The sequence below is a fragment of the Lepidochelys olivacea genome, assembly GCF_965140295.1.
Source record: "Lepidochelys olivacea isolate rLepOli2 genome assembly, chromosome: 2".
Taxonomy (NCBI): Eukaryota; Metazoa; Chordata; order Testudines; family Cheloniidae; genus Lepidochelys; species Lepidochelys olivacea.
In genome coordinates, this window is record NC_140412.1 from 62,473,251 (window position 1) to 62,501,130 (window position 27,880).

General features: G+C 39.0%; 1 protein-coding gene across 3 annotated transcripts; it reads right to left on the reverse strand.

The window, feature by feature from the left end:
- Positions 1 to 2,760: 2,760 nt before the first annotated feature.
- On the reverse strand, positions 2,761 to 27,844 carry ADHFE1 (alcohol dehydrogenase iron containing 1). 3 transcript variants are annotated; one of them, XM_084619212.1, is made up of 14 exons: positions 27,780 to 27,844; positions 25,550 to 25,587; positions 21,829 to 21,872; positions 21,600 to 21,653; positions 18,821 to 18,975; positions 17,265 to 17,461; positions 15,820 to 15,897; positions 13,267 to 13,372; positions 11,986 to 12,138; positions 10,654 to 10,752; positions 9,384 to 9,462; positions 9,135 to 9,231; positions 6,302 to 6,459; positions 2,762 to 3,872 (listed from the first exon to the last, which is right to left on the reverse strand). In XM_084619212.1, the coding sequence occupies exons 1-14, from the start codon at positions 27,833 to 27,835 to the stop codon at positions 3,789 to 3,791; spliced, it is 1,398 nt and encodes a 465-aa protein (XP_084475338.1). In that variant the 5' UTR covers positions 27,836 to 27,844; the 3' UTR covers positions 2,762 to 3,788. The 3 variants fall into 3 exon arrangements, with proteins under 3 accessions (XP_084475339.1, XP_084475338.1, XP_084475340.1); XM_084619213.1 differs by lacking the exon at positions 10,654 to 10,752 and having other exon boundaries at positions 2,761 to 3,872; XM_084619214.1 differs by lacking the exons at positions 25,550 to 25,587; positions 27,780 to 27,844 and adding an exon at positions 22,748 to 22,890 and having other exon boundaries at positions 2,763 to 3,872.
- Between the last annotated feature and the right edge of the window lie 36 nt (positions 27,845 to 27,880).

The window sequence follows — 27,880 nt, forward strand, 5'->3', positions numbered from 1 at the left end:
AGTAAAAGTAAGCTTAGGAGGTTTTCATGCAGGTCCCCACATCTGTACCCTAGCGTTCAGAGTGGGGAAGGAACCTTAACACATGTCTTCACCAGACACACTATAGCTGTGCCAATGAAGCACTGTAGTGTAGATTTGCCCTAAGTGCATTTGCTAACTGACCTTAGATTTTGCCCTGTGTTTTCCACATGAGCTACCAACAGAAGACAAAAAAGTTGCCAAAGATTAATCTGTGTTAAGTGTTTTTAAATAAAATATTTTTCAATCTATTTTTGACTCCTTTGCTGCTTTGGGTGTTGGACTTGTTTTTAAACTAGATCCTCAACATACTCTGTGATTTAAATGTAAACTATCCATAAGAAAGTCATTGAATCCATGTAAACATCAATCAAGCTCTACTGCTAACAATATGACATTCAAAATATGCTGATTTTGTAACCATTTATAATAGGACTTAAACTCTATATATTGAATATTCAATGAGGTTTTTTTAAATATTCAGACAGTGCAGTAGATAGGATGCTCTTTATTTTTGTAAATTGGACATTCGTTTCAATTATCCATAATGCAATGGTTTGTCAACATACTGTCAGCTCATTGAGTAAGCATCTAATCAGGAATAACCATACTGCCCAGTGAAGCTAATGAACGCTTATTTCCTCTGAATGGTTTGGATTCACAATTACATTTCAAGATTCAAGTTAACACGACAGTTAAAACACAGTTCTCAAACATTTTCACAAGCTTATATTTGTAGGAAACACATCATTACTTGTTTGTATTGCAATAGCTCCCAAAGGCACTAGCCAAACTATATAAGATACATTATGAAAGGCTTTAGTGTTTGAGGCGTTAACATTTTTATAAATCAGAGAACAAGTGGCTCAGATTATCTACACATGCCCAACCAATGGGTGTTCACGAGTTGTAACCACACATGCACAAGTCCCATATTCAGGAGTACAAACTGGACCTGCACAAAGATATGTGCACATGTTTGAAAATGTGGACTTCAGGTATGGAATAGTGTATTTTATTACATTAAAAACCTCTAACTCAGTGGCAGATAAAACTGCCAGTAAATTATACTTGTACCCCAGATCCCATTCTGGATTTAACCACCACTAGCACTGTCAAACTGTTACTATTTGAATGGGATGGATTCATCTCTCTTCATTCTTCTCACACAGTTTTCAGCACTGGCTAATGATTAGTAGTAGAAGGATGGTCTCACAGATAATGCGTAAGACTAGGTGTCAGGAGACTTGGGTTATGTTTCTGACTCTGCCACAAGCTTCCTGTGTGACCTTAGACAAGTCACTTAATTGCTCTGTTCCTCAGTCTCCTCATCTATACAATAGGGGTAATAATATTAGCTTACCTCCCCGGCTGTTGTGAGGCTTCATTCACGAATGTTAGTAAATTGCTTTGAGTTCCTTTAATGCAAGGGGTTATATGTAAGTGTAAAGTACTATTAGTAGTGAAGCTATTCTACTATTTACTTGCATACCAATATAAATGCAAAATAAGAACCATGCTAGAGTGAAAGACCCCCTTTCCTTTTTACCCATCAAAGCACTCATGAGAAACAACATACCTAATAAACTCATCCGCTGTTCAACTGGAAGAAGCTACATCCCCTCCAAACCCAAAATGTCTGGCTAGAAAATAGATTCCCACAACAATTGTCTCCTCAGTGCACCATACCATTGCTATTGCACAAAGATGAAACTTCACAGAGGGAGAACAGAAATTATATATAAAAGATGCAATACAACGTTAAGGGTGGGGTGAGTCTTTGTTGAGATAACTTAGTGTAATATAGAAAATAAAATCCACATATTGTGAAACCAGCTTTCACAATTGAAGCTCTTGTTGGCATTTGCACTAGAATGAAGGAGGTAATGGATATGGAATGACAGGGAAAATGAATTAGCTTCTCAGAACAGGCTGAGGGATATTGGCAGATCTGTCTGTATAACCACTGCCCATGCTGTACCTATTCAGTGGAAAGACAGAGGACCTTCAGCCTCCCATCGCTACCCATCAGAGCACTAAAGGGACCTAAAAACCCCACAGCCAATATACTTCCATCATAAGGTCCTAACATGTGGTTGGAAGGCATCAGACTTATTGAGCCAAGATTAATAGTCATAAATGTACAAGACATCCTTCCTCTACTTCAGTGGAAGAGTTGCATGTGAAGTGGCTGCAGAACAGAATCATAATGAGGCAAAGAGTAAAAGTAACTGAGTAAAGGAACTAACTAGCATGTTATGCTTTTCCTACATTGAACTTGTGCTGTGGCCACTGCATGAAATTGGTGCCAGAACAGAATTTAAAAGACATCAGAATTTGTTTTTAAATGAATACAGTATGAGTATTGTGTATACTGCTGCCGGTGTTGCAGTACAATGCCAATGAAATCTGTGCCTAATAGAATAATTTTCAATTAAAAAACTTCCTGTTCTCTCTTTTGTTCTGTGATACAGACGTGCCAACTTTCAGAGTTTGCTGCAGCAAACTCTGAACATGACAGGACATTAAAGCCCTGTCTAGTACAGAGAAACATTTTAGACTGGTTGATATTTTTTGTTTAAAATTTTTTTGAAAACTAACCTTTTTTGGAAAAACTTTCTGCCAAATGTCACCAGTACCAAAATTTTCTATTTTGTGAGAAAAAATTTTTGGCAACATTTTTAATTGCTATTTTTATCAAAATTGTTTTCAAAATTATTGATATTTTTCTGCTTTCTGTAAGAAAACATGGCTTTCAATAAATAAAAATTTGATAAAAAGTTTGATAAAATAGATTAAAATAGCAATACTAAAGTCAGAGTTTTTGTGAAAACCAGTAAATGGGTTAATTTAAAATGCCACAAAACAGTAACAACTTTAAAAATCTCTTCAAAATAATGTTCCTGTTTTCCAATATTCTCTGTATAAGACAGCTGTGTGAAGCAGCAAATGCTATGCTACGTAGGCAGCAAAACTCACTACCCCAAAGGGGCTCAAGAGAGGATGAAAAATCCAGGAAAGACTTTAATACTTACATTTGAATTTTATCCCCCTTCTGCCTGTTCGCTTTCTCAGTTGACAGGTAACCAGTTAGCTACCCTGTCGGAACAAGCGAACTTATTCTCATGCATAACTTCTGAATGAAAAGACAAAAATGCCTGGCAAATCACTTTAAAAATAAATAGTGAAACAAAAAACTTTTGGGAAGCCTTTTCCAGACTTGTTAAAAAAAGTTATATTTTTTTTACCCATGATCTTTACATCAGGCCCCAAATTAAATGAGAAGGTAAAAAAAATCATAAGGTGAACCTTCTGAATTGAGCAGGTTCAAATTTTGTGTTTGAGAATATTGCCTGAGGAAGAGTGGCCTGTTTTTCCTACACAGTTTATAGTTTTAGGGTTTTTTAGACAAAAATAGTCATAGAAAATTAAAATACAAGATAAATTCATCCCCTGAACATTTTCAAAAAAATTTCCATGACAAATTATCTCCATTTTTTGTCCAGCTCTCAAGAGAAAGTCCTCTGCAAAGCTTAAGATCTGAGCCAACAACCTTTACAAGAGTAGTCCCTTTGATTACACAATCAGCCCCATAATCACAAAACAGTGTTGAACTGAACATGAATTATCTGACCTTTTAGTAGTGGATAGTAAAATACAAGCATAAGAGGTACATGTTCCTTCCTTATCTGAACTGGTTTAGACCATGTCTGTGGGAAATTACCTTCATGTTAGTTTTTAATCATTAAAGAACATGTAAAATATTTAAACTAATAAAGTTTCATGGATGCCTCAAACAGGGCAGATAGCTCTTCTTCTGTCTGGGGACGAGGTGATAGTTTAGTCACTCTTTCCTGAAAGATTAAAGTAAAATTGGATTACATAAGGCTTTTTGCAAAATAAACAGTGTTGAATATACAGTAGAATGTCACTCGTTACTCAGCATTAATGACTGAAATCCACACTACAGATTGCACAGAATTTTGCAAACCAGTAAAGCAAGTATTTAATCAAAGAAACAAGGCTAATGCATCACCAACTGTACTTTAATCAGTTATTTTAACAAGTGTATTTCAGTTTACATTATTTATAAACACACACTCAGAGGCCAGTGGGAAAAACAAAGTTTCTGTCATTACGATAGCTGGTTAAAATCAATATTTCTACTCTCACATTCAACAGCTTCATGAGATTTCCTCCCAGGTTATGCAGAGAACAGCTACAGTACAGAGAAAAAGATAACCCGCCTCACACAGTGTTTAAAAAAAGGCTTCACATTACTTAGGACAAAAACTCAGGTTCTACAAAGGTTTAAAACTAGTTTAACACTAAAAAAAAAAATAGTTATTTAAGGTGCTCAATGGTGTCATCAGACCAATTTTCCTACCAGTCAGTGGAGCGCACAGATGGGCTAAGAACACCTGTCCAAGCAAATGACTGGAGACATGACAACTGTAAAGGGCCACAATGTTCACAATGGCTTTGGATAGAGTGCAATGAATAGAAGCTTTTACTATACCTTTAAATAGATGCAGCTTGCATTCCCTTAACACAGCGTTGGTGATATGGCCAGTACACAGAGAATGGAACAGTGGGTCTGCCTCTTAGTAAATTGGTTGGAAAATTTTGGTGCCAGGTATAGTCATCCACACCCCTTGTGCTCATCAATGGTTGCAGCCAAATTATGGCTGCCTCTTGTATGTTTACATGGAGGAGAGGTGGGGTTAGGGAATAGGTCCTTTCTGACCTCTCCTTTCAAATCCACCCTACCCACCACCTAAACCAGAACACCCACACAGGACCAGTCATTATTTGGCCCATGGAACAAACTTCTCCAGATTTCCTTGTTGTGTTGTAAGCAGGATCATTTTCAACAGATTATTTCAAGTGTAAACATTTATGCTTTGGAGGTTTCAAACCTCCAAACTGGCTGACTAAAATCTGTTCATTTTATTTCTCTACAGCATGCATTTTATGATTGTAGTACACTTGGCAGTGTTTGTTTATTTGTGGTCTCAATCTGCACCAGGGTGTTTTGCAAATATTAATAAGTGGTGTTGGTGTTCCAAAAAAAACTGATGGCTGGATCAAAAGAAAAAATATCAAAGAGTTGACTGTTTGAAATCCGCTTGTGGGTAACGTATTACACAGGCAGCAGCAAATGAATTTGGACTACATTATACTTTATATACTAAATCAGGGTTTGAAAACACACTAGCTCGCCTCATTATACATGCAATCACTAATTACTGCTGTTGTAAAAGGACAGTAAATTAAGTTGGGCTTCTGAATTAATAATCAGTTACAGATGAGAAAAAACCCCAAGCCACAGGTGAACCTCAGCAAAGCAACAACAAAAATACCTCTTTGGGATGTTGTGTTTATAAAATATTACTTTTTATAGATTATTAAGAGGACCAACATATTTATCAACAAAAACTGTCAAAAAGTCCTGTCGCACACATTTGGTAAAGCATCAGATTGGGAGCAAGAGACCTCGGTTTTATTGCAAATGTTGCCACTAATCAGTGTGACACCTTGATCAAGTCACTTCCCTTCCTGTAAAATGGGAATGAGGATATCTTCTTTTGTAACATGCTTTGAGGTTTATAGAGGTTATAAAAAAAGTGAAAATTTTTAATTTTTTTCAGCATGACAAACCTTTGTAATATTTTCTCATTTACTTGGAGATTAATGAATTTTCCTCTAATTTCAGTCCATCTTTGAAATGTTTGAGAGTATAAAAACGTAAAGGGTATTACAAGTGTATGTTGTTTCATTGAAGGAAGACATTAGTTCAAATTCAGATGGAGGACAGTGGAACAAAGCCATCTAGAAGAGTACTGAAACTCCTTGGTAGGGAAAACCTAATGCAAAGCAAGTTTAATCATTCTTAGCACATAGCAGTCTTACAAAAGCATCAGATAGAACCTTACCTGCCTGTATAATTAGTAAAGCTAGATGAAAAAATGGGAACATTTTTCACAAAAAAACCCCTGCAAAAACATGTTCCTTTTCCCACCTGAAAAAATGTGCATGTTGGAAGATTTGACCAGCTCTAATAATTAGCCTTTCCTTTTGAAGATGAATGGATGACAGATGAAGGCCAAACAACATATACACTATCTCACTGCAAGGAAAAACCCAAACTGTACTAGGAAAAGAGAACTGACTTTATCTAGCATTCTCTCCATTTAAAACTGCTAAAAGAAACATTTATTTTAAAAGAAAATATTTTAAAAGTTTGCTTTTTAAGAAAAATCACCTGTGCTTTCTGTCTTACCTGAGGGAGAGTGCCTCTGACTAAAGCAGGGATATCTGCTTTAGAATAACCAATTGCAGCTAAGCCATCATCAACATTCAGATCAAATAAGAATTTCCGGAGTGTGTCTGCCAAAATAAGCCCAGCATCTTTGATTTTGGCAGTGCGGATGTCAGCTCCTAAAATAAGACAAAGCCTTGACTGTAGAGTGGAGAGAGAGAGAGGAGGAAGCTGTTCTGGATTTAATGTAATCATAATAGCAGCGGCATATATCCACACATAACAGCCTACTTGCTAAAGGCAACCCCAAATAAAAAAGGGGAATCTCTATCTTCATTTTTCAGTTAGACTAGTTTGTAGAGATGAAATAAAACAAAATCAGGAGAGGTAAGTTCACTGCTGCTAGAAAGACTAACTGCCATGTCAAGTTAACTTCCTTCCCCACTGTGCTTGCCTGGAAAAGCACTTTTCAGTCAGACTAATTGCTGGAAGCAGTGGTGGAAAGGAAGTTAAAGCAGATCAATGTCTGTGGATAGCCATAATATTTATTTTTAGGGACAAAGTGCCATAGGCTAATTTTTTCAAAGCCTTGAGTTTGCTGACATCTAGAGGATGTGCAAACCAGTGACTAATGATTCCCTTCCCCTTCTCAATTTTATGTTGACAAGCATTCAAACAGTGGACAAGTGCGTGTGTGGGGCCCTCTATGGGTGGAGCTCAGGTGCTTGCATTATATATTGGTTAGTATGATATAATAATATAGATTAGAATAAATAGGTAGATTAGATAGAAGATGAGGAATTATAGTCCTAGGAACGCTGTGGAAAGGAGGTGAAAGTCAGCTTTTATGGAAAAGCTACAGAAGTTTCTTATATAAAGGGCTATTCATCCTCCCTCCCTGTGTGTCCATAGCTCCATTAGAAATGGGAAATATGTACATGCATAAAGGCAAGAAAAACACCCCAAGTTTTATTTTTAAACCAATTGGGCCAAATTCATTCCACCAGAACTGAACTTGTCTCATGCAGTTTACTGAAAAATGAGTAAATGTGAAACAACTACAAGAAAAAACACTCTGGTTTTCTAAGAACTCAGTGCAACTGTCAAAACAGTTTAAAGTTAATGGGAGGACAACAAACTCATTTCAGGGGGCTTAGATGTTTGGTATCAAGTAGCAAGATGGCAGCAGCTAGAAGAGATTAGGTGACAAAGCATGAGGGAGTCTCGTATGAAGTTTCATGCTAATGGAATGACTGCCACGCAGTCAATGTCCATTCTCTGTGTTGCAGTATAAAGGGCAGTTAGAATATAAGAGCTTCAGGGAATGATCTGATAGTAGCAAAAGAGGAGGAAAGGAAAGAAAAGAATGAGGAAAGGAAGAGGTGGTCTGAAAAGCCAGACTAAAAAGTGATGAAAAACTTATTATTGTTCCAGTGACTGGCCTTCTGCTAACCTAAAGAATGCATCACTGTTCGGGCTGCACTTATATTTCCTTTACTGCAATAAATCTACGGCCACACATCCCTTTTTCTATTAGGAGAGGCCTTAAGCTTTTATTTGGCTGTACTCAAATCTGCAGTTGTACATATACATAAACATAGCCGTTTGTTACTACTTTACCGCAAGGCATAGTGTTTGACAACCTAAAGTATTTGAAGCAGCTACTGCAGTCACTTGGACACTGAATTATGGTCCCAAAGTAAATACCCAAGATGAGTTAATTTATACACACTTGATACATTTTATACAGAATCCTTTTATATAACAGCAAAGCAGACAGTAACCAATTGAATTTCCATTGAGGAAGTCAAATGTAACTAAGAATTGCAATGCTTTTTAGCAGCAACTTATACAGCAAAACTAGAGGAGATGCTGTTTGACTAGTTAGCCTTAAAATAAAGGAACCAAAGTTCTAATTCTCCAGATACTCTGGGCTGGCCATCTAGCATACATATTTTTAGTATTTTCTCAGCCAATGTGTCATTCAGAGTATTACCATTTGAGTTAGAGGTTACTATTGAAGGGCTTCTTATAGGGATGTAGGAATTGCAATAGGTAATCAGACAATTTGTCCATCTAGTCCAGTATCTCTGAGTGTGGCCAACAACAATTGCTTTGGAGGAAGGTGCAAGAAACCCCATATCCAGCAATTACAGAATCATCTGTCAATAGGGGAAGTTTCTTTCTAAGTCCACGAGTCAATGGGTGGCATATGTTCTGAAGCAGAAGGGTCTAAATCCCTTCTAATGTTGTATATATCCTTTTTAAAGTAAGTATAGACATTTTCCCAATCCATCTAAAGGGCTAATCTTTTCTTGAAGCCTACCAAGCTCTTAGTCTCTGGATATTTTGTGGCAATGAGTCGTACAAGTTAATTATCCACTGTGTAAGAAAATATTTCCTCTTTCAACGTTTCCTGCTTGCAAGTGTTTAATTTTATTTGTTTTATAAATCACTTCCTTTTAGCAAATGCAGATGTAAGTGTACTTAAATGTGTACGTTCCTTTTCTTTTATATGATGAAATAAGATTTTCAGGAATCTTCATCATATTTGACTTAGGTACCTTGTTGGGAAGCCTCAGGCTGGATCACTTTAAGGGAACTATGTTGTTTGGACTTCTGAGTAACCAGTAAGGTAATAAAGAAGCTGTTTTATGCTGGTTTGGTAAATCTAAGTATTGGAATATACACCGGCTTTTTGGGGTTTGGCTGTCCTATTCTTTGCAGTTCACCCTAATTGAATGATCATAGCTGGTCCCCATTGGGACCCTGGTAGCAGTAGATTTTATGGCCCCCATTAGGACCATGGTAGCAGTAGGTTGTACCAGTAGGTTTTATGAAGAGAGATTCATACCCAGTATCTCTGCAGCCTCCAAGTGCCGTTCAGGGCACATCTCTGCTGTGAAAGTAAATACTGCTGGGGAGGTGAGTACCACAGAAAGACCATGTGGCTGGAGAAAAACAAAACACAGTGCACATTAACTAGACTTCTCACTGCTGCTACAATACGTTTGTTAGGCCAAGGTAATTTAAAGCTTGTTAATGTAAGATAAGTACAAGACCGAGGAAGAACTGTAGGAAAATGAAAATAATCAGTTCTTACCACCAGAGGATGATCAACATTATAATCCTTTGCTTTGTAACTCTTCACCAAGCCAGAAATAGGGTAAGACATTCCATGGCTGGAGAAGAAAGGAAGTGGTCAGGGAACTAGCCTGGGATCTGGGAGACCTCCATTCAATTCCTTGCTCTGTAACACTTCCTGGGTGATCTTGAGCAAGTCACTGAGGGGCAGATTTTTAAAGGCTCCTAAATACATAAGTCCCACTGAAGCCAATGGGAACACTTCAAAAATCTTGCCCTTAGTTGCACTGTGCCTCAGGTCTTTATCTATAAACAGGAGATCACAGCACTTCTCTATCTCACACATTAAAAGACTGTGAAGAGTTCAGATACTGGAGTAATGGGGTTGGCCCAAAGTACCTCAGACATTCTTCACCTTACTATCAAAATCTGGGAGTTTCTTATCATGCTAACAGTGCTTAAGGGAAAGTTTTGGAGGTTTATTTACAAAGGGGATTTTAAGTGATCAAACCAAAGGAGTGCAGGGACGAGCCTGGAATAGATGAATATTTATAAGTTGCAATGATTTTTCAAAGAATTTTGGGCCTAGGCCTTGATTCAACACATTAAGCACATGATGAGCATGGGAGTAGTGCCACTGAGCTCAATGGGAACATTAATCTGTACTTTACTGAACTGAAGATGCGACAGTCATTAGCTTATTTCAATGGGCATCACTTAATCCACAAAAATGTTAATTATAGCTCATTTTAGCCTGAAAAACAATTAACCCAGGAACAAGTTTTATTGCATGTGGCCTTGATTCAGGAAAGGCAGAAGATCTTTCCTCTGGGTATGTTCACTAGCTTGGTGTTATAGGTGTTATTGGTGCTGAGTACAGGGCTCCACAACAGAGAGTTAAACGTGTTATTTATTTTTAGAAGAGTGGACACTGACATTTGATTTTTTTTATTTTTTATTTTTAAAGAAAAAATATTATGCAACCTGTGCCTACAAGCAAGGTAAAGTAGGCCAAATTTTGGTTCTAGAAACTTTCATAAGACCGGACTGTGTTATCCTTATGAACAGCAAGAAGTAGCATACTCCACAAAGGGTCCCATCAACTTCGGTAGGAGTACTCATGACATAAGGGACTCTTTCACATGAAGAAGGGTACAACAATCTGGCCCAAAGTATCTTATCACATCACTAGATCAGGGACTACTTGTCTGAAAGATTCCTTGGCAATTTGAAACAAACACTAAAGAAACAGGGTTTTAGAAAGGGGCTGACACACATCCTCTACTCACCAAAGATGAACACCAGCATTTCCAAAGCCGATGCCAGCAAAAGCACTTGCTAGGTGCATGTTAGCCCTTGCTTCATGATCACCTGGCATTCTGACAGCTCTGTGCACAAACATTGAGCACTAAGAAATCCACAGCTGCATTTACACACTCAGGAGAGAGGTGAAAACGCTCATTTGGGGGGTGAGTAATACAATCTGAACTAAAATAAAAATGGAAAAAGAGCTGGGAAAAGAATCAGATAGAACAGGGGTGGGCAAACTATGGCCCGCAGGATGGGTCCGGCCCCTCAGGGCTTTGGATCCGGCCTGCGGGACTGCCCTCGGTGGTGCTGCAGGTCCCGTGCTGTTCTCAGAAGTGGCCGGCACCACGTCCCTGGGCGGGGGGCAGAGGGACTCAAGGGCGACTTCCACCCTAAAGGTATAATAAATAGGATATCCGGATAACTATGTACTATAAAAGCCTTTTATAAAACACCGAACAGCTGAAAGTTACTCACGGACTAGATCTTCATCTCCCACTGAAGTTAACAAAAGCCTCTCCATTTGGGCTGTACCCTAAATGAGCTACTTTCAAACAAACATATAATTTTAACACCTCACAGATGAACGTTTACTTGATGTACTTACATAGTATTTTGTATAAATGTTCTTTCACTATATTGAAAGCCATATAGACAGATGATAGCAGTAGATGTGTTACCTTATACTGTGTTCTGTTTAAGGTTGGTATGGAAAGGTGAATATTCAGAGGTACATTGCTCTAGGATTTAGCTGTGCAACTTATGACTACACATTGGGGATTCTCAACTAAATCCTCATGCATTGCTTTAGAAAGTCACCCCTGAAGATCAACTTTGCTCAATTTAACCTAGTTCCAATTTTACTGGACATTTTCTGCCTTGCTGAGGACAAAGTCAGGGTCTAGGATAGAAAATGATGTCCTAATATAGTGATTCACCTCATCTCACGGTATGTCTACACAGCAAAGAAAAACCCTTGGCTGGCCCATGCCAGCTGACTTGGATTTGCGGGGCTTAGGTTGCAGGGATGTTTCATTGCTGTGTAGACTTCCAGGCTTGGGCTGCAACCCGAGCTCTGGGACCTACAAGGTCCCAGAGCTCGGGCTCCAGCTGAGCCCAAACGTCCACACAGCAGTGAAACAGCCCTGTACCCTGAAATCCTGAGTCAGCTGGCACAGGCCAGCCATGGGTTTTAATTTGCGGTCTAGACGTACCCTCAGAGTCTAGCACTCAGGTCCTCACCAGCATCCTTTCTGCCAGGTGTTCATGATCAAACTTATCATCAAGGTGAAAGGTTGCTAGACATACATTACCTTTTCAAATACTTTGCCACAATGCGCAGTGCATGGACAGCCCAGACATCACTGATAGGATTGCTGCCTTGGTAAGCAGGCCGGTTGATTGGATTTGAAGGGCAGGGACTGCGCATCTTGTAAGGAAGAGCGGTGTACGCTTCTAGTGCGTGACTAAAAGAAAGAAATACTTGAAAACGGAAGGGTTCCATTTTTCTCCTATACACAGTCTGTCCTGCAAGGGATTTGGCATTTTACAAGCTCAGTTCCATTGAACAACATGAAGCTCATGCAAAAGGGGCATTCCCTTCTAACAGGACAGGAGAGATTTAAAGACTCCAGGACTATAAACATAAAAATCTACCTTCTTTTAAAGGTTTTGACCTTAAAAAACTGGAAGTATGATATTCAAGAATACTGAATGGACAAGTGTCCTAGGTATGGCAGTCATGAAACGTAAGAATTATTTACATTTTTAACCAATAGAAAAGCATAGCCAACCCATTTAGAACTTAAAAATAACTAAACTCCATTAAAAATAATGAATTTTTCCATACACTAGAGTCAGCGAATAGTTTGAGAAACACAACAAATACAACTTTCAATACATTTGTCATCCTATTTTAACATCTGCTATCTCCTGAAGGTGTCTCTGCATAAACAAGCAGCCGTATCAATGAATCCAATCTTCTGAATATCTTATGCAGTTAAAATCCTTAATCTATGATTGTTTCAATGTGACTTTCAAAACTTTGAAGGATTTTTGTGCTAAGCAATGTACTAAAAGCACTGGTTTGGAGCAGCTATAATGCAAACTGGGCCAGTTTTGTGAGTTGAGGAAGATTGAGATCTTCTCTGCAGCGCTCTGCACCTCACAGACTTTCACAAAAAGCTTTGTCAATGTGCTTCAGTACTGACCTCTAAAGTCCCTGCTATTCTAGTCTCTGCTCATGAGAAGCCGATGACTGTCAGACAGCCTAAATTAGGTTTGCCATGTGTTGTGTCCGCTCCAGCAAAGCATTTAAACCTTCATAGCTGGCCTCAAGGATTCACGCTTCTGATAGTTGGTATTTTGGCTCATGCATCCAATGTACATTTAAATTGAGTGAGGCACTTTGATTTGTTTCAAAAGGGGTCAGAAGGACTGAAGGGAATGGTGCATTGAAGTAATAGGAAGGTGGGAGTGAGACAGACTGAAAATGGACACTTTAGGGAAAATGGTGTTTTTCTGCCTCTAAAATATTTGTTTTTCTAAGTTAAAATGACCCCCCCCCAATCCAGCACCCCACATAGACTACTTACCAAAGCACATCAAAGCCACTGTTGGCTACTACTCGCTCTGGCATATGGAGCGTATGCAAAGGATCAATCATACCCAATGTGGGCTTAATGGCTCTAGAAGCAATGCCTAGAACATGTGAATTATAAAACTGTGTTAATAAAAAGGATTGTTGTCAATAAACAACACAGAAAAGAGAAAGCCTTAATCCTCAAATTGTAAAAGAAAAGTTATAGTCTCAAAACACGATTGCCATTAAAGATAAGAAAGAAGGAAAGGGAGAGCCTGAAATGCATATTCCTCCAAATTCTATTGAGAAAACTGACCAAGATTCTGCAAAAATATTCACTTTGTCAGTCTTAAAGACAATATTTCTGGGGGAGTGAATCATGCAGGTAATGGGATAGGTTTTTCACCTCTAAACTATTCAAATCCATCCTAGGAAGGTTGGTTGCTGAAGGGTGTTACTAAATGCTGGCTGATCAGGGCCCTCAAGTGAAATGAGCTTATGCTCTTCATCTTGTCCCAGGTTTCTACATCGCAAAAATGGGACCCCTCAATGGCAGACTCAGCAGAAAGGGTGAAAATACAAAGACTGAATGGACACAGAAATTGAATGATCTGCTCAGCCCTACAGTGATCCATTTTTCCATCCCAGCATAGGAAAAGGAGGAGACTGTCAACCAGTAGAAACAGAAATTGACTTTAGTTTGGAAGGAATCAGACTTAGTGGAAAATAATTCAGATGCTGATTTACCAATAGTTTCTGCACACCTATACAGGGATTGCAGGTCTCGAACCTGGGTCCGCAGCCAACACCCAGCAGCTTACTGGTACCAGAGGGGAATGTGGGCTGGTAGACCCGAGTGGAGGAGACATCTGTCCTTTATGATTGGCTCAAACTCACTATTTAATCCAGAAGGAGGTCCAAGATGTTGTCTGAGCAACTAAGTGAATCCCTGGCTGGCTGCTACATTGGACCCTGCCCTCCCACCTGAATCCTGATTCCTGCCCTCCTGCCTTTTTCCAGATCTCTGCTTCTGGGCCCCCACCCACAAGTAATGACTCCGACCCTTGACCAGACTCCTGACTGTCTTCAGCTCCAACCCCTGGCTCCCAATTCAGACTCTGACCACTGGACCTGACCACCTACATCCCAATCTTTGACAATCTGCTTATTAGAACCCCTTTACTTTCCCCAGCTAATGTGGAAACTTTGCCTTTATTTCTGATGTATCTCATTTATTGGCTTTGTTCAGAGTTACAAGCCCCCTCCCCCCACCCCCAATCCAGCTGACTTTGCATGCACAAATAAAAATCTGAGGGCACAGGATGGTTATCAACTGGAAACTCAGTTTTTCTGTGAGCTTAAGGGGTCTGCTATACAGGAGACTAGAATGTTTCCTGCCGCATGGAGCGCGCATGAGAGGTGACTCTTGCCTGGACTGAATTCCCTGGGGCAACCTTTTGCCTCTCAGCTGGAAACCCTCCATAATGCCCCAGCAGCTGCACTGTCAAAGTGATTATGGAATCACACCGATCTTTAACTTAACTGCTCACAAGTAAGCAGCCATCAGATAAGCAGAAGGAATATTTGGTTCATTTTCTAAAATGAATTGATGTTTTGCTGCATTTGGTATCTGTGTCTTGATACTTTGGCGATGGCTCTTTAGACATGCTAATAATAATACTTACATGCTTTAGACTGATTGAAATCACAACTAATCTGAGTTAAAACTCCTTAATCTGCCCTGTTGGGCCCCATATATATTGCAGCACACATGGTACATAAAAGCCACCCAATGTTAAAAGACCACTGCAAAACCTCAGAAAAACTATGACAGGTTTCAGAGTAACAGCCGTATTAGTCTGTATTCGCAAAAAGAAAAGGAGAACTTGTGGCACCTTAGAGACTAACCAACTTATTTGAGCATAAGCTTTCATGAGCTTTTTCATACTTTGTGTGTATATAATAAGATCTTCTACACTTTCCACAGTATGCATCCGATGAAGTGAGCTGTAGCTCACGAAAGCTTATGCTCAAATAAATTGGTTAGTCTCTAAGAAAAACTATAAAGTTTAAAGATGACATTTTAGCCTTAATCCTATTTTCCAGGGATGAAAAGGTCAAAGGAATAGACACTGTTCCTTTCTTTTGCAGGCATAGGTCCAGAGAAGTCAGGAAAACAAACATTTGGACCCAATTATACAAAGAACTAGGGGGTCTTAAAAACAGAAAGACAAAAAAAAAAAAAAAAAGAAATAAGGAACAGTTGGCTGAACCCAAATATAAGCAGAAATGTCCTGTGCACTTAACATATTTCACTTTAAAGATTTTACTTTCCCATTATGCCTTCAAATCACGATCTGCTGCATTATAATGCGCATTTCATTGCTAACATGCTTTAAAATTTCATTCAAGAGAGAAAGCTTTAATCTGCTGAGATTTGTCTGTAGCTGTTGAATACAGTGACATGAGAGCTGAAATTGCAGAAGGTGTTTCTTTATCTTATAGCAGAGGAAAATGATGCAAGTTTGGAAAAGAATCTAGATAAGTAATAGACAAAAAGTCTTACCGGTTTTTACTTTTAGTTCTTTGTAGTCAAAAATGGCAATGCCAGTGGTTTCACTTCCAGTTCCAGCTGTTGTGGGAACTTAAAAAGAAGAACAGACAATTGTAATAATGCAACAAAAGAATAAACGTTACTCACCTGTCAGCAGAGTTCTTGGAGATGGACTCTGCACGGTCACACTCTTTGGATTTGCTGACAGTGCAGCCGATAGCACAATGGGCGCATCCCAGGAGTAGGAACATGCACTCGAAGGTAGTATTTTAAGTTTAAACTTAGCATAAAACAAAGCACAATGTTATATAAAGAATAGCACAGCATTCTTTTATCAACTTTAGAAATGGCTTTTCTAGCATAGGCACAAGTCCAGGATTATTACATATTTGTAATGTGGTAACACCCAAAGCCATAAAGACTATTGTGGCCCCATAGTGCTATGTGCTGTACAAAGGCATAACAAGACAAGGGATGCTGCCGACCTTTTAAATGACCATTAACATCTGCTGCTGCGCATCCAACCTTAAACCAGGCTGTATTCATCATTGGCGGAAGCAAATGCACATTTTGTTAATAAAAGCAGCTCTCTTTGCATTTGGAAGCTGGAACAATGATGATTTGGGCTTAATCTACCTTGGGTTCTATATCAAAGCAGCTTTTAAACTTTACTAATCATCATTCTTTGTTAATCATCCACCTCGTGGGATCAATTGTACATGGTTTTATAAGTGTGAAAGAAAGGGAGAGCTGTTTTAAATGGAAGATGATAAAGGTGGTATGAACAAAGAAATGCGTAAATTACTAAGAGAGGATTCAAAGCCCATTAAAGTCAACGAGAGTTCTTCCATAACTTGAGTGGGCTTTGGATCAAGCCCTAAAATCTGGATATAATAGATAATTAACTGGTTAGATAAATGTATCGCCAGTTATCGTATTTGGGACTAGGTAGGTCAATGCTAATAAAATTCTGATATACTGTACCATTAAAAAACCAGCGATCGAAAAAGGAAAGAAAACACCATCCAATTACATAAGCAATAAAATGCATTCCTTATAGCATAAGGATTATATAGTTAATAGTGGGGTGTACAGATCAGAGTATTTTATACTTATATAGCTCCCATCATGACGTACTTTGGTATCGTATATCAGAACCAGTTAATAGATCTAGGTCCAATGGATCAGACAGAAGTAGTCATTTTATCCTCTAACCCCCACAGAGGAGTAAAATAACTTAACTCAAAAAAGAGCAGCTGGTGACAAAGAACAAGATCCCATTCCCACTTAAATCAAACTTCAGTTGAATTCAACTAGAGCAGAAGCAGGCCCAAGGAGAGGGTTAAATGGTCAAAGGTAAACTTATTTCAAGAGGAAGAACTTACACAGAGCCTTGAAGGAAGAAAAAACAAACAAACAAACAAACAAACAAAAACACTACACTTCTGCTTCTTTACCTGCAATGAATGGCTTGAGAGGCACAGTAACAGACTTTCCTTTTCCAATGGGAGCATTGACGTAATCTAAGAAATCTGATTCAGGACTGGATGCATACAGGTTGGCAGCTTTACAAGTGTCTATTACAGAACCACCACCCACGGCAACATAGGCATCAAACTCTTCCTTTTTAGCAAACGTGATGGCATCCATGAAACTTAGAAGGAAGAGAAGATTTTGTCATTAATCATGCACTTTGCAAACTTTACTGTTAAGCTCTGTGTTAAGATTCACGGTGATTGGGCAACAAAATGGCAAATGAAATTTAATGTGGATAAATGTAAAGTAATGCACATTGGAAAAAATAACCCCAGCTATACATACAATATGATGGCGGCTAATTTAGCTACAACTAATCAGGAGAAAGATCTTGGAGTCATCGCGGATAGTTCTCGGAAGACATCCACGCAGTGTGCAGCGGCAGTCAAAAAAGCAAACAGGATTTTAGGAATCATTAAAAAAAGGGATAGAGAATAAGATGGAGAATATCTTATTGCCCTTATATAAATCCATGGTACGCCCACATCTTGAATACTGTGTACAGATGTGTTCCCCTCATTTCAAAAAAGATATACTGGCATTAGAAAAGGTTCAAAAAAGGGCAACTAAAATGATTAGGGGTTTGGAACGGGTCCCATATGAGGAGAGATTAAAGAGGCTAGGACTTTTCAGCTTGGAAAAGAGGAGACTAAGGGAGGGGATATGATAGAGGTATATAAAATCATGAGTGGTATGGAGAAAGTGAATAAGGAAAAGTTATTTACTTGTTCCCATAATATAAGAACTAGGGGCCACCAAATAAAATTAATGGGTCACAGGTTTAAAATAAATAAAAGGAAATTCTTCACACAGCACACAGTCAACCTGTGGAACTCCTTGCCTGAGGAGGTTGTGAAGGCTAGGACTATAACAAGGTTTAAAAGAGAACTGGATCAATTCATTGAGGTTAAGTCCATTAATGGCTACTGGCCAGGATGGGTAAGAAATGGTGTCCCTAGCCCCTGTTTGTCAGAGGGTGGAGATGGATGGCAGGAGAGAGATCACTTGATCATTACCTGTTAGGTTCACTCCCTCTGGGGCACCTGGCATTGGCCACTGTCAGCAGACAGGATACTGGGCTGGATGGACCTTTGGTCTGACCCAGTATGGCCATTCTTATGTTCTTAAGATCAATGTACGTGTCATTGACAAATCAGAGGCACTATGGGTTATGTATACACGGAAGAAGAAAAAAAAAAATGCAGCAGCAGCAAGTCTCAGAGCCCAGGCTCAGAGACCCTCCCTTCTCCACAGGTTTCAGAGCCCGGGCTCCAGCACGAATGTCTACACTACTATTTTTAGCCCTGCAGCATGAAACCCATGAGCTTCTGTCAGTTCACCTTGGCTCTGAGACTCACTGCTGCGGGTTCTTTTTTGCAATACTGATGCACCAAAAGATACTATAGTGATGGGTATAAGAGCCTAAATAGATATTCTGAGAATATAAGTTTTCGGAAGCATATAAAAGAAACAGTACCTCTGATCCGTTGGCTCCACCCGGACATCATCATACATTTGAAAAGTGATTCTATTTTTTGTCAAGGAATTCAATACTTCTTTTACTGGAGGGAGCTGGCAGAGGTTCTTATCTGTCATCACACAAACTTTTCTAGCACCCAGATTCTGCAGATCCTACAATATCAATTAAAAAACAAAGTCTGAAATCTTAAACTACAATATTTAAACCGCAATCCAATTAAACTGAATTATTTGATACAAAATATTAAAATTTGCAATAAGGTCTTTCATCACAAATGTATATAACATCGATACAGTAAAATAAAATGTTTCACATATGCATATAGGGTTATAGAAAAAGGTGTAGTTTAAAACATAACTCAGGCATGTAGAATTGAGGACATGCAAGATACTGGAAGTACACTAGTAGCTGCCCCCATGAGTGAATAGACAGCAAGCCAAAGCCACATAGGTGGTAGTCAAGTTTATAGAAAAAAAAATGCATCTTAGATTTCAAAAAGTATTTTACAATTGCATTTATTTACACAGCCCAGGAAATCTAAGAGGGCAATACTAGAGAATTTATCTAGCCTAGATTTTCAAAGAATGCCTATAAACCAAGTACTAAAGCCCAGAATAAGAGGAGTACGTACCTAACTGTAAAAGCTAATTTTTCTGACATAATGTGAATGAAGTGGACTAGATCATCTGGGTCTATGAATTGAAGCTAGGTCTCCTATACGGCAGTAACTTTGCATTGCAGCATTAGTGAAGAAGTATGGCACATTGCTCAGCATTGTGCAATAATATATTTGAAGATCCTATTACAACACATACTTGCAAGGGGGCCAAGTTAAGGTTGCTATGAAGACGAACGCTTGACTTTCCTTAATTCTGCAAAATTAAAATCTGAAAAATTTAACACTGCATTGATAAAATATAGCTCACTGTATGCAATTTTTAAAAATATTTTTTTCTAAAAAAATAAGTGTTTGGAAAGAATGTGAAGACAGAATACCAGATCACCCTTTACTACAACAATTATTGCTATAGAATTCTATCTACATAAATTCTGAAGTTTTTAGTGATCCTGGTATTCAGTCCTCAATACTATTGTCCAATGACAGCAGCTATATTTAACTATTATTCTTGCTACGTACAAAACAATTTCATTTACAATGTTTACATTGAAATTAAAACTGGCAATGCATAAGTGCCAAGAAGGGGGTAATAACTGCAGAACCTGATAACAAAGACGGTGCAAAACACAAGAAGTTAATCATGATACTTGACTCATCCCACACCTTTGATAGCAAGGCCGGGGGTGGGGAGCCCTGACTTCAATGGCACAGGATCGGAGCTCAAGGTGAACAAAAATTAAGAGCCTCAACCAATGTCCAATAAAGTGAATGGAAAGTCTCCCATTCACTTCCATGAGCATCGGCTTAGGTCTTAAGTGACTGAGGTCTTGAAGTTAAGGCTAAGATGGGATTCAGGAGACCTGAGTTAATTCTCAGTCTCTTGTCGAGACTTCCTGTGTGACACTGGGAAGTCAATTCAATTGCCTGACAACCAGTGCAAAGTTGATGTAAAATGCTACTATTCTGATTTGATGGTATTTTACAACCATTTTGCACTAGTTCAAATGACTGTATGTGGTGCAAGGCAACAAAGAATCAGGCCCATTATATCTAAGCCTTGGTTTTTCATCTATAAAACCAGTTGGTAACACTTCCTTTTTTCACCACTGTGTCTGTCTTCTCTATTAGACTCTAAACTTTTTGGAGTAGGGAATGTCTCTCACTACAAGTATATACTACATCTAGCATAACAGAGCCCTAATCCTAATTCTTATTTTTAAGGAATCTAATCTGGGGCAAATAGAAATGTTGCTCTGTATCTAAAAGGAAAGGCAGGGCTACATACTGTGCTACAGGTGAATCTGGCTTTTTCTGTCATTGGCAGTACTCTTGTTGTCCTGTTTCCAACATCTATCCCCTGTCCCTGCAAGTGCAGCTGATACCAATCATTTATCCCATCCACAATGTGTTTATACAGCTTTTATTATTTGAGTTTGACACACCATTAACTTTAAGATTATGTAAAATCTTCTGCAGGAGACAAACTGAAAAGTTCAAAAGAATTGTTGTAGGGAAAGTGTATTCAGCAGGCTTACCCTGAGCAGGGACTCCATACACTATAGAGGGTATACACATTTAGTATGCAATGTTTAGTATGGTCTCAAGGTCTTTACCTTTAGGTTCCTTTTTCACAGGCACATTGTATATTCAAATAGCTTCATAAATACCTAATCAGAGAAATGAATGTGCTACATTTTTTATATTAAAATATATTTTTCTCTAGGTCTGAAAAGCTCAGAAATATTTTAAAATCTCCTATTTATTGGTTTTAAAAGGTTTCCAAAATTTCACTCAGGCTGAATGAAGACTGGGAATTTTCAGCCCAAAAATGTTTTTTTCTTTTTAATAATGAAGAACAGAGTATAATGGTTTAGAATGAAAGTTTCAACACCATTATCTAGGCGCTACAGCAAGACAAATAATAATTAATGATACCACCAAACTTGTATTTACTATTATGTATTAGCATGTGTAACCCACATTATAGCTATTTGTGTTACAAAAAAAGTATATTTTCATTCCATATACAGGATATTTAGCCTTAAGTCTCTTAAACTTGATGTATGATACAAACATTTCTGTAATACAGCTAAAATTAATGTCAGTTGCTGGTAAGTAACATTTCATAGATGAAAGATGTACCAGATAAGAGCTTACCATGCCTACTTCTTTAGTAACACCTTCTCCGTATCTGATATTTGACACGGCCATCTACAAAAAAAATTAAAGAATAGTTCTGTTAGAAAAAATAACTACACAGAACAATTTCTTCAATTGTGAATATACTTTAATAATTAAAATATCTTTTTTAAAAGGCCATACTTAAAGTTATATAACATACTAAATCTTCTCTCTAAACGGAAATAAACTTATTTATTAAATCTACCTCAAAAGCATAGTCTGTTCTCCTCAAAGCAGCATGTTCAGGAGCTGGAATGGAAGTTAAATAATAGAGTTAGCAGGAAATTTGATATGTAAAATAAATCTTTATTACAATTTTCAACAGTTTCAGCTAAGCAACTCCCCCTGGCTTTAAAATGTGATTTTTTTAAAAAAAATGTGTTTACATATTGCTCCTTGTTTGACTTTATATCTCCATTTTTGGTTGGGATTTCCTTGTTTTGAGCCTGATTTTGCAACCCTTACTCATGCTGAACACTGGCTTAGACCACTGCTGATCCTGCAAACCTGTCCATATAAGTAGTCCATTGACATGCTAGTTTAGGTTATGAACTGTGCTAGTTTGATAGATGTTGACAATTGAATAAGAGTGGATTTTTTTTTTAAAAGAGTTAGTTCTTTATTCTTACATACTCTGAATAAGTTTAATTTTGCATGTATTTATAGCTAAAATATTTGCTAAGAATCTAAAAAGATGAAAGATTTATTTTAATGATAATACAGACTTGAGCACAGCACTTAGATTCCATGACAATATGGTTATATCCACATCTAGGATATAGGTATACATTGGCCTCCAGGGCAATACTCATTACATATAACACAACACATATATGGGTAAAAGGCACTCTGTACACAAGAGACTGAAGAAAGATGGGTATCAGGATTTACAATGGCCCCTTGCTCTGAACTAGTACAGAAATCCTACACGTTCCGTCATCTCACCTCCCCATTGCCAAATCTTTCTCATACAAGCTATGGAAAGCTTTCCATACTCACAAGTTTGCCACAAAATTGAATAAAGAGAATATCAGAGAGACAAAAAACAAAACAAGATAAAATAGTCTGCCCTCCCAGCAAAAAATCAAGTCACTCCATATGTATGGTATAAAGTGGAAACTTACTATTTGGATTCAGATCCAATGAATGAAGCCATCATAATGAGCCTACAAGTGCTTTGCGTTGCATTGGAGTGCTGATCCGCAAGAACACCACAAACATTAGGATCCCTTTATGTGCGCTGTATTCAAGCTCAGGCCTGCTACAATCAGTTCGTTCAGCCTGGTGAGGGGCAGTAATGTACATGTTTGACCTTTCCTCGTGTTGGAGTCTGTTGCAGTTTCAGTAATTAATTTGTCAGTCTGAGGACAAGTCCTAGTCCCTTATATCCATTTCCTTTTGATGGTAAAATAGAAGTTGTGCTGCTGTATTCTTTGGTACAGCTTAACTTTCGTTAAGGACTTTATTGTGCCATAAAAACTGTATTGCTTCTACAGAACACTGGCATAAAACACAGACATTTTCCAGACAGAAGTTGCTATTAAGTCATTCCCCACTTTTTAGAGATCTATAGAACGGATAATAGCCTTGCTACCCTGTATCATCAGTTTTTGCTGTGTAGTATACAGGTGGGATTCCTACATCATGTAGGCTTCACTTTCACTAAGACCTGTCTTGAAGTAACTCAATAGGGCACCAAACAGGTAGTCAGGAGAACTCAGATCTTCTTCCAGCTCTCCCATTTTCTTTGTGTGATGTTGGGCAAATAAGTTTACCCTCTTGGTTCTTCAGTTTCCTCACCTGCAAAATGGTGATGGATCTATGCATCTTTGTAAAGCTCTTTGAGATCTCTGACTGAAGTGAATTGTGTAAGTATTAAATATAATCAGATTCCACTATTTTCAGTTAGTGTATGACCCATAAGTTTGTTTAGTTTCCAGAGCCCCCAGTCCTGCAACTAGGCGTATCTGGAAAAGCACTTTCCACGTGCAACTCCATGGCACAAGGGTCTGCTCTACTGAATCTGATTGCAAGATCAACAAGGCCTAACACTAGAGATTAAAAGGTAAAGGCTTGCAGGTTCAACTTTTCATAAGTGACTAATGATTTTGAATGGCTCAATTTTTGAGAACCCAGCTTGAGTTACCTAACCCTTGACCCTAGCTCTAAACTGAGCCATCCAAAATCACTAATCACTTTATGAAAATTTAGGCTATAGGTTTAACTTCTATTTATAAGCCAAGTCTATTCTAGTCTCTTGGCATATTTCCAGCATTTTAAAAACAAACTTACAGGATGTATTCAATGATAATGAAAGGACATTTCATACATAAAAATGATGAAAGCAGATTTAATACTTATACTCTCTCTCTCTATATATATATAGCTGTAATAATAATAATGTTTATAATGTTCCTTTATACATTATCGGGGAAAATATCCCATTTCATATTAAAATTAGGGCTGTAAAGTAATCGTAGTTAATACATGCAATTAACGCAAAACAAAATAACTAGATTAAAAAGGTCACGATTAATTGCAGTTTTAATCGCACTGTTAAACAATAATAGAATGCCAATTTAAATTTATTATAAATATTTTTGGATGTTTTTCCTACATTTTTAATTACAACGCAGAATACAAATATTTTTCGATTCACCTCATACAAGTCCACTCAGTCCTACTTCTTGTTCAGCCAATCACTCAAACAAGTTTGTTTACATTTACATGAGATAATGCTACCCTCCTTCTTATTAACAATGTTACCTGAAAGTGAGAACAGGTACTGTTGTAGGCAGTGTTTCCTCTAATTTTTTATGTCCATGTGCAGAATGAATTTGGTTATGTGCACCAATATGGGGATCCTCTACTTGTCCCCAGAACTAGGTGATGCGTGGCGAGAGTGGGGCTGAGGGGATCGGAGTGTGGGAGGGGGCTCAGGGCTAGGGCAGAGGTGCGGGGGGTGGGCATGTGAGGGCTCCGGCTGGGAGTGCAGGCTCTGGGGTGGGGCCGGGGATAAGGGGTTTGGGGTGCAGGAGCGGGCTCAGGGTTAGGGCAGAGTTAGAGTGTGGGGGTGACGGGCTCTGGCTGGGTGTGCGGGCTCTGGGATGGGACCAGGAGTTTGGGGTGCAGGCTGCCCCGGGGCTGCGGCAGGGAGAGGGGACTCCCCCCAGCCCTCTCTTGCTGCAGCAGCTCGGGGCCGAGGCGTCTCTCCTCAGCCATGACAGCTCCAGCGGGGTTGGGCTGGGCAAGGGGCTCCTCATTCAGCCTGCGTGGCCTTTGATATCCTGCTGCGTGGCCATGCAGCTTAGAGGGACTTTAGGTTGTAGCCAACTTTGCAAGGTATTTAAATGCCAGATATGCTAAGTATTCATATCCCCCTTCATGCTTCGACTTGTAGGCTCTAAAGTTGTATTTGTTTTGTTTTTGAGTGGTGTTATGTAAAAAATAAAAAAATTCAAACATTTGTAAATTCTACTTTCACAATAAAGATTGCACTACCGTGCTTGTATGAGGTGAATTAAAAAAATACTATTGTTTATCTTTTTACGGTGCAAACATTTGTAATACAAAATAATATAAAATGAGCACTGTACACTTTGTATTCTGTGTTGTAACTGAAATCAATATATTTGAAAATGTAGAAAAACATCCAATATATTTACAATAAATTTAAATTGGCACTCATTGTTTAACAATGAGATTAATTACAACAATTTTTAATCTCATGATTAATTGTGATTTTTAAAAATTGTTTGACATCTCTAATTAAAATAGTTTTTACTGCTGTTTGGTATCGATTACCTACACTTTCTAAGTATACTATATTTATTATCACTTTGCCCTACCTTTGTTGTAATTTTTATTGAATGCAAGCCTGAATATGAAAAAAAGAGAAAATGCAGGATCATTAAGGATAATCTTACCTTGAGAGTAAGTGTGGGAATGAGCTGGACACCAGCACCTAATTAAATGAAAAAGAAATGTTTATTTCAAAAAGAAATAGGAAAGCAAAACTAACAAGTCTACTTCTAAGAGCAATTGTCATGTCTTATAAGTAATTTATCTTGCCACCATATCTCACAAGAATTGTCACTAACAGGGACTGCCATCTAGTGTTCCACATAGGTAACAATGTTTCTTTATTATTCAAATGCTGAATTGTTAGATCCTAATTTAAATGTGTCTGAGTACGGCTTAGGTCTGATTTTGGTGCAGTTTAAATTAATTAGTTCCTCAAACCATCTATTGCTTAAATTGCACTAAGAGAATAGGTGCCTATGGAAACACCAGAGAACATCCCTAAAGTAGAGATAACACTTCCCTACCTCACAGGGGTGCTGTGAAGATGAATTAATATAGTCAAGGCTTTCAGAGTACACAGTGATGGAGGCCACAGAACAGGCTAAATAGGCAGATTACTAGGGGGGAGGGGATCCCAGGGAAGATTGCTCCACTGGAGGGTGAGGGAGATGTGATGGTAATAGCATGAAAGTTGCATTAAGCAAAAAGCTTCCTGTGTTGTGCTGATGGAGCCCTAAGGAGATGGGTCTGGAGCAAGCCCAACACTTCTGTCAGGCTGCTGTGGACCAGCCACAAGGCATAGTTAGGTCAGAGTACTGTGTTGAGCAAGTTCCTGCTGCTAGTTCTGGGGACGAGTAGAGTATCCCCTATCTGAAGATTTAAAATGATGAAAAGATACCTTTCCAAAGCTCTAGGTGCTCTAACGATTAGACAATATACTGATGTCCCCTCAGCATTAAAATAATCACGCCAACAATATACTGAGACTATCAATGCCAGTGTCAATTAGAGATTATGGTTTTTGTGATGCAGACAACTGGGAAATATATGGTTTCAGCTATCACTTACCATTTCACTGCTACTGCATTTAAAAAAAGAAAAAAAAATCACAGTATGTCCAATATTGAGTTACTTGCCCTTCTCCAGATCAAATACATGGTCTTAAGAAACATGCAACCCGTGGTACATAGAGGTTGGATAATCTGCACTGAGGAGGCTGGCTATTAGCCAGGATGGGCAGGGATGCTGTCCCTACCCTATGCTTGCCAGAAGCTGGGAATGGGTGACAAGAGATGGATCACTTGATGATTACTTGTTCTGTTCATTCCCTCTGAAGCAGCTGTTTCCCACTGTCAGAAGACAGGACACTGGGCTAGATGGACCTTTGGTCTGACTCAGTATGGCCGTTCTTATGTACTTTGGCCCAAATCCACGCTTAGACTACTGAGAGGCAGTCAAAATGGACAGAAGTAAGACTAGATTTGGTTGCCCTGGCTTTTTTGAGAAAGTATTTCTTCAGGTGATTTTGACACCCCTACATTTTGCAGCTTTGACACATGCAGTGCACAGGCTAACGTCAGCAGCAAGGCCTAAGCACAAGGTTTTGAGGTGGATGAGCGATATGATGCAGATGTGGATTAAACAGCAAGATGAGTTCTGTCAATTGAGAGCACCGTTACACACAGTGAAAGGGACTTTCTTCCTTTCACTGCAGCAGGCGTTCCTGCTCCTGCCCCTTTACACCAAGAGGTGGAAACAGGGCCGGCTCTACAGTTTTTGCTACCCCAAGCAGTGGAAAAAACCTGCTGCCGCCGACGGCAAAAGGAAGAAACTGCTGCCGATTTGCCGCTGCAGCGGGCAAAACAGAAAGGCTGCCGAGGAACTGCTGCCCCTTTCTAATGGTGGCCCCAAGCACCTGCTCGGCATGCTGGTGCCTGGCGCTGGCCCTGGGTGTAAAGGGAAAAGGCAGCCGGGGGGTTAGTCATTTCCCAATGCTGGACAGAGAAGGCAAACACGGTTTGCTGGAAGTGGGGGTGGGATGGGGATGGGCATCTTCTCCTCTGCAGTCACTCTGCTCCCAGAAAATACACTACAAAAGGTACAAGTTTCTAAGCTGCAGACATAGTCCTGCCTCTGTGGAGCTTGCAGATCTATGAAATTTGTTGCTTGCAAGGACATTCTCTTGTTGTCAACAAATTTGTCGTCTTGCAAGGACACCCCTTACTACAGAGGCTGCCAAAGTTGACTGATCAGCCACATCTCATGTCACATACCCTCCCACCTTTAACCAAGCCCGGCAGGCCTAGGGGTCAGGGGCACACTAGAAGCTGGTGCACAGAGGCAAACACTCACGCTGCGCGCTGCAGCTGCCTCAGCAAGTGAGCGACTCTCTCCCGTCCTCCTGCCATCGCGGCGGCTGCCGGGGGAATGGCAGGGCACCAGCAGGGCCTGCC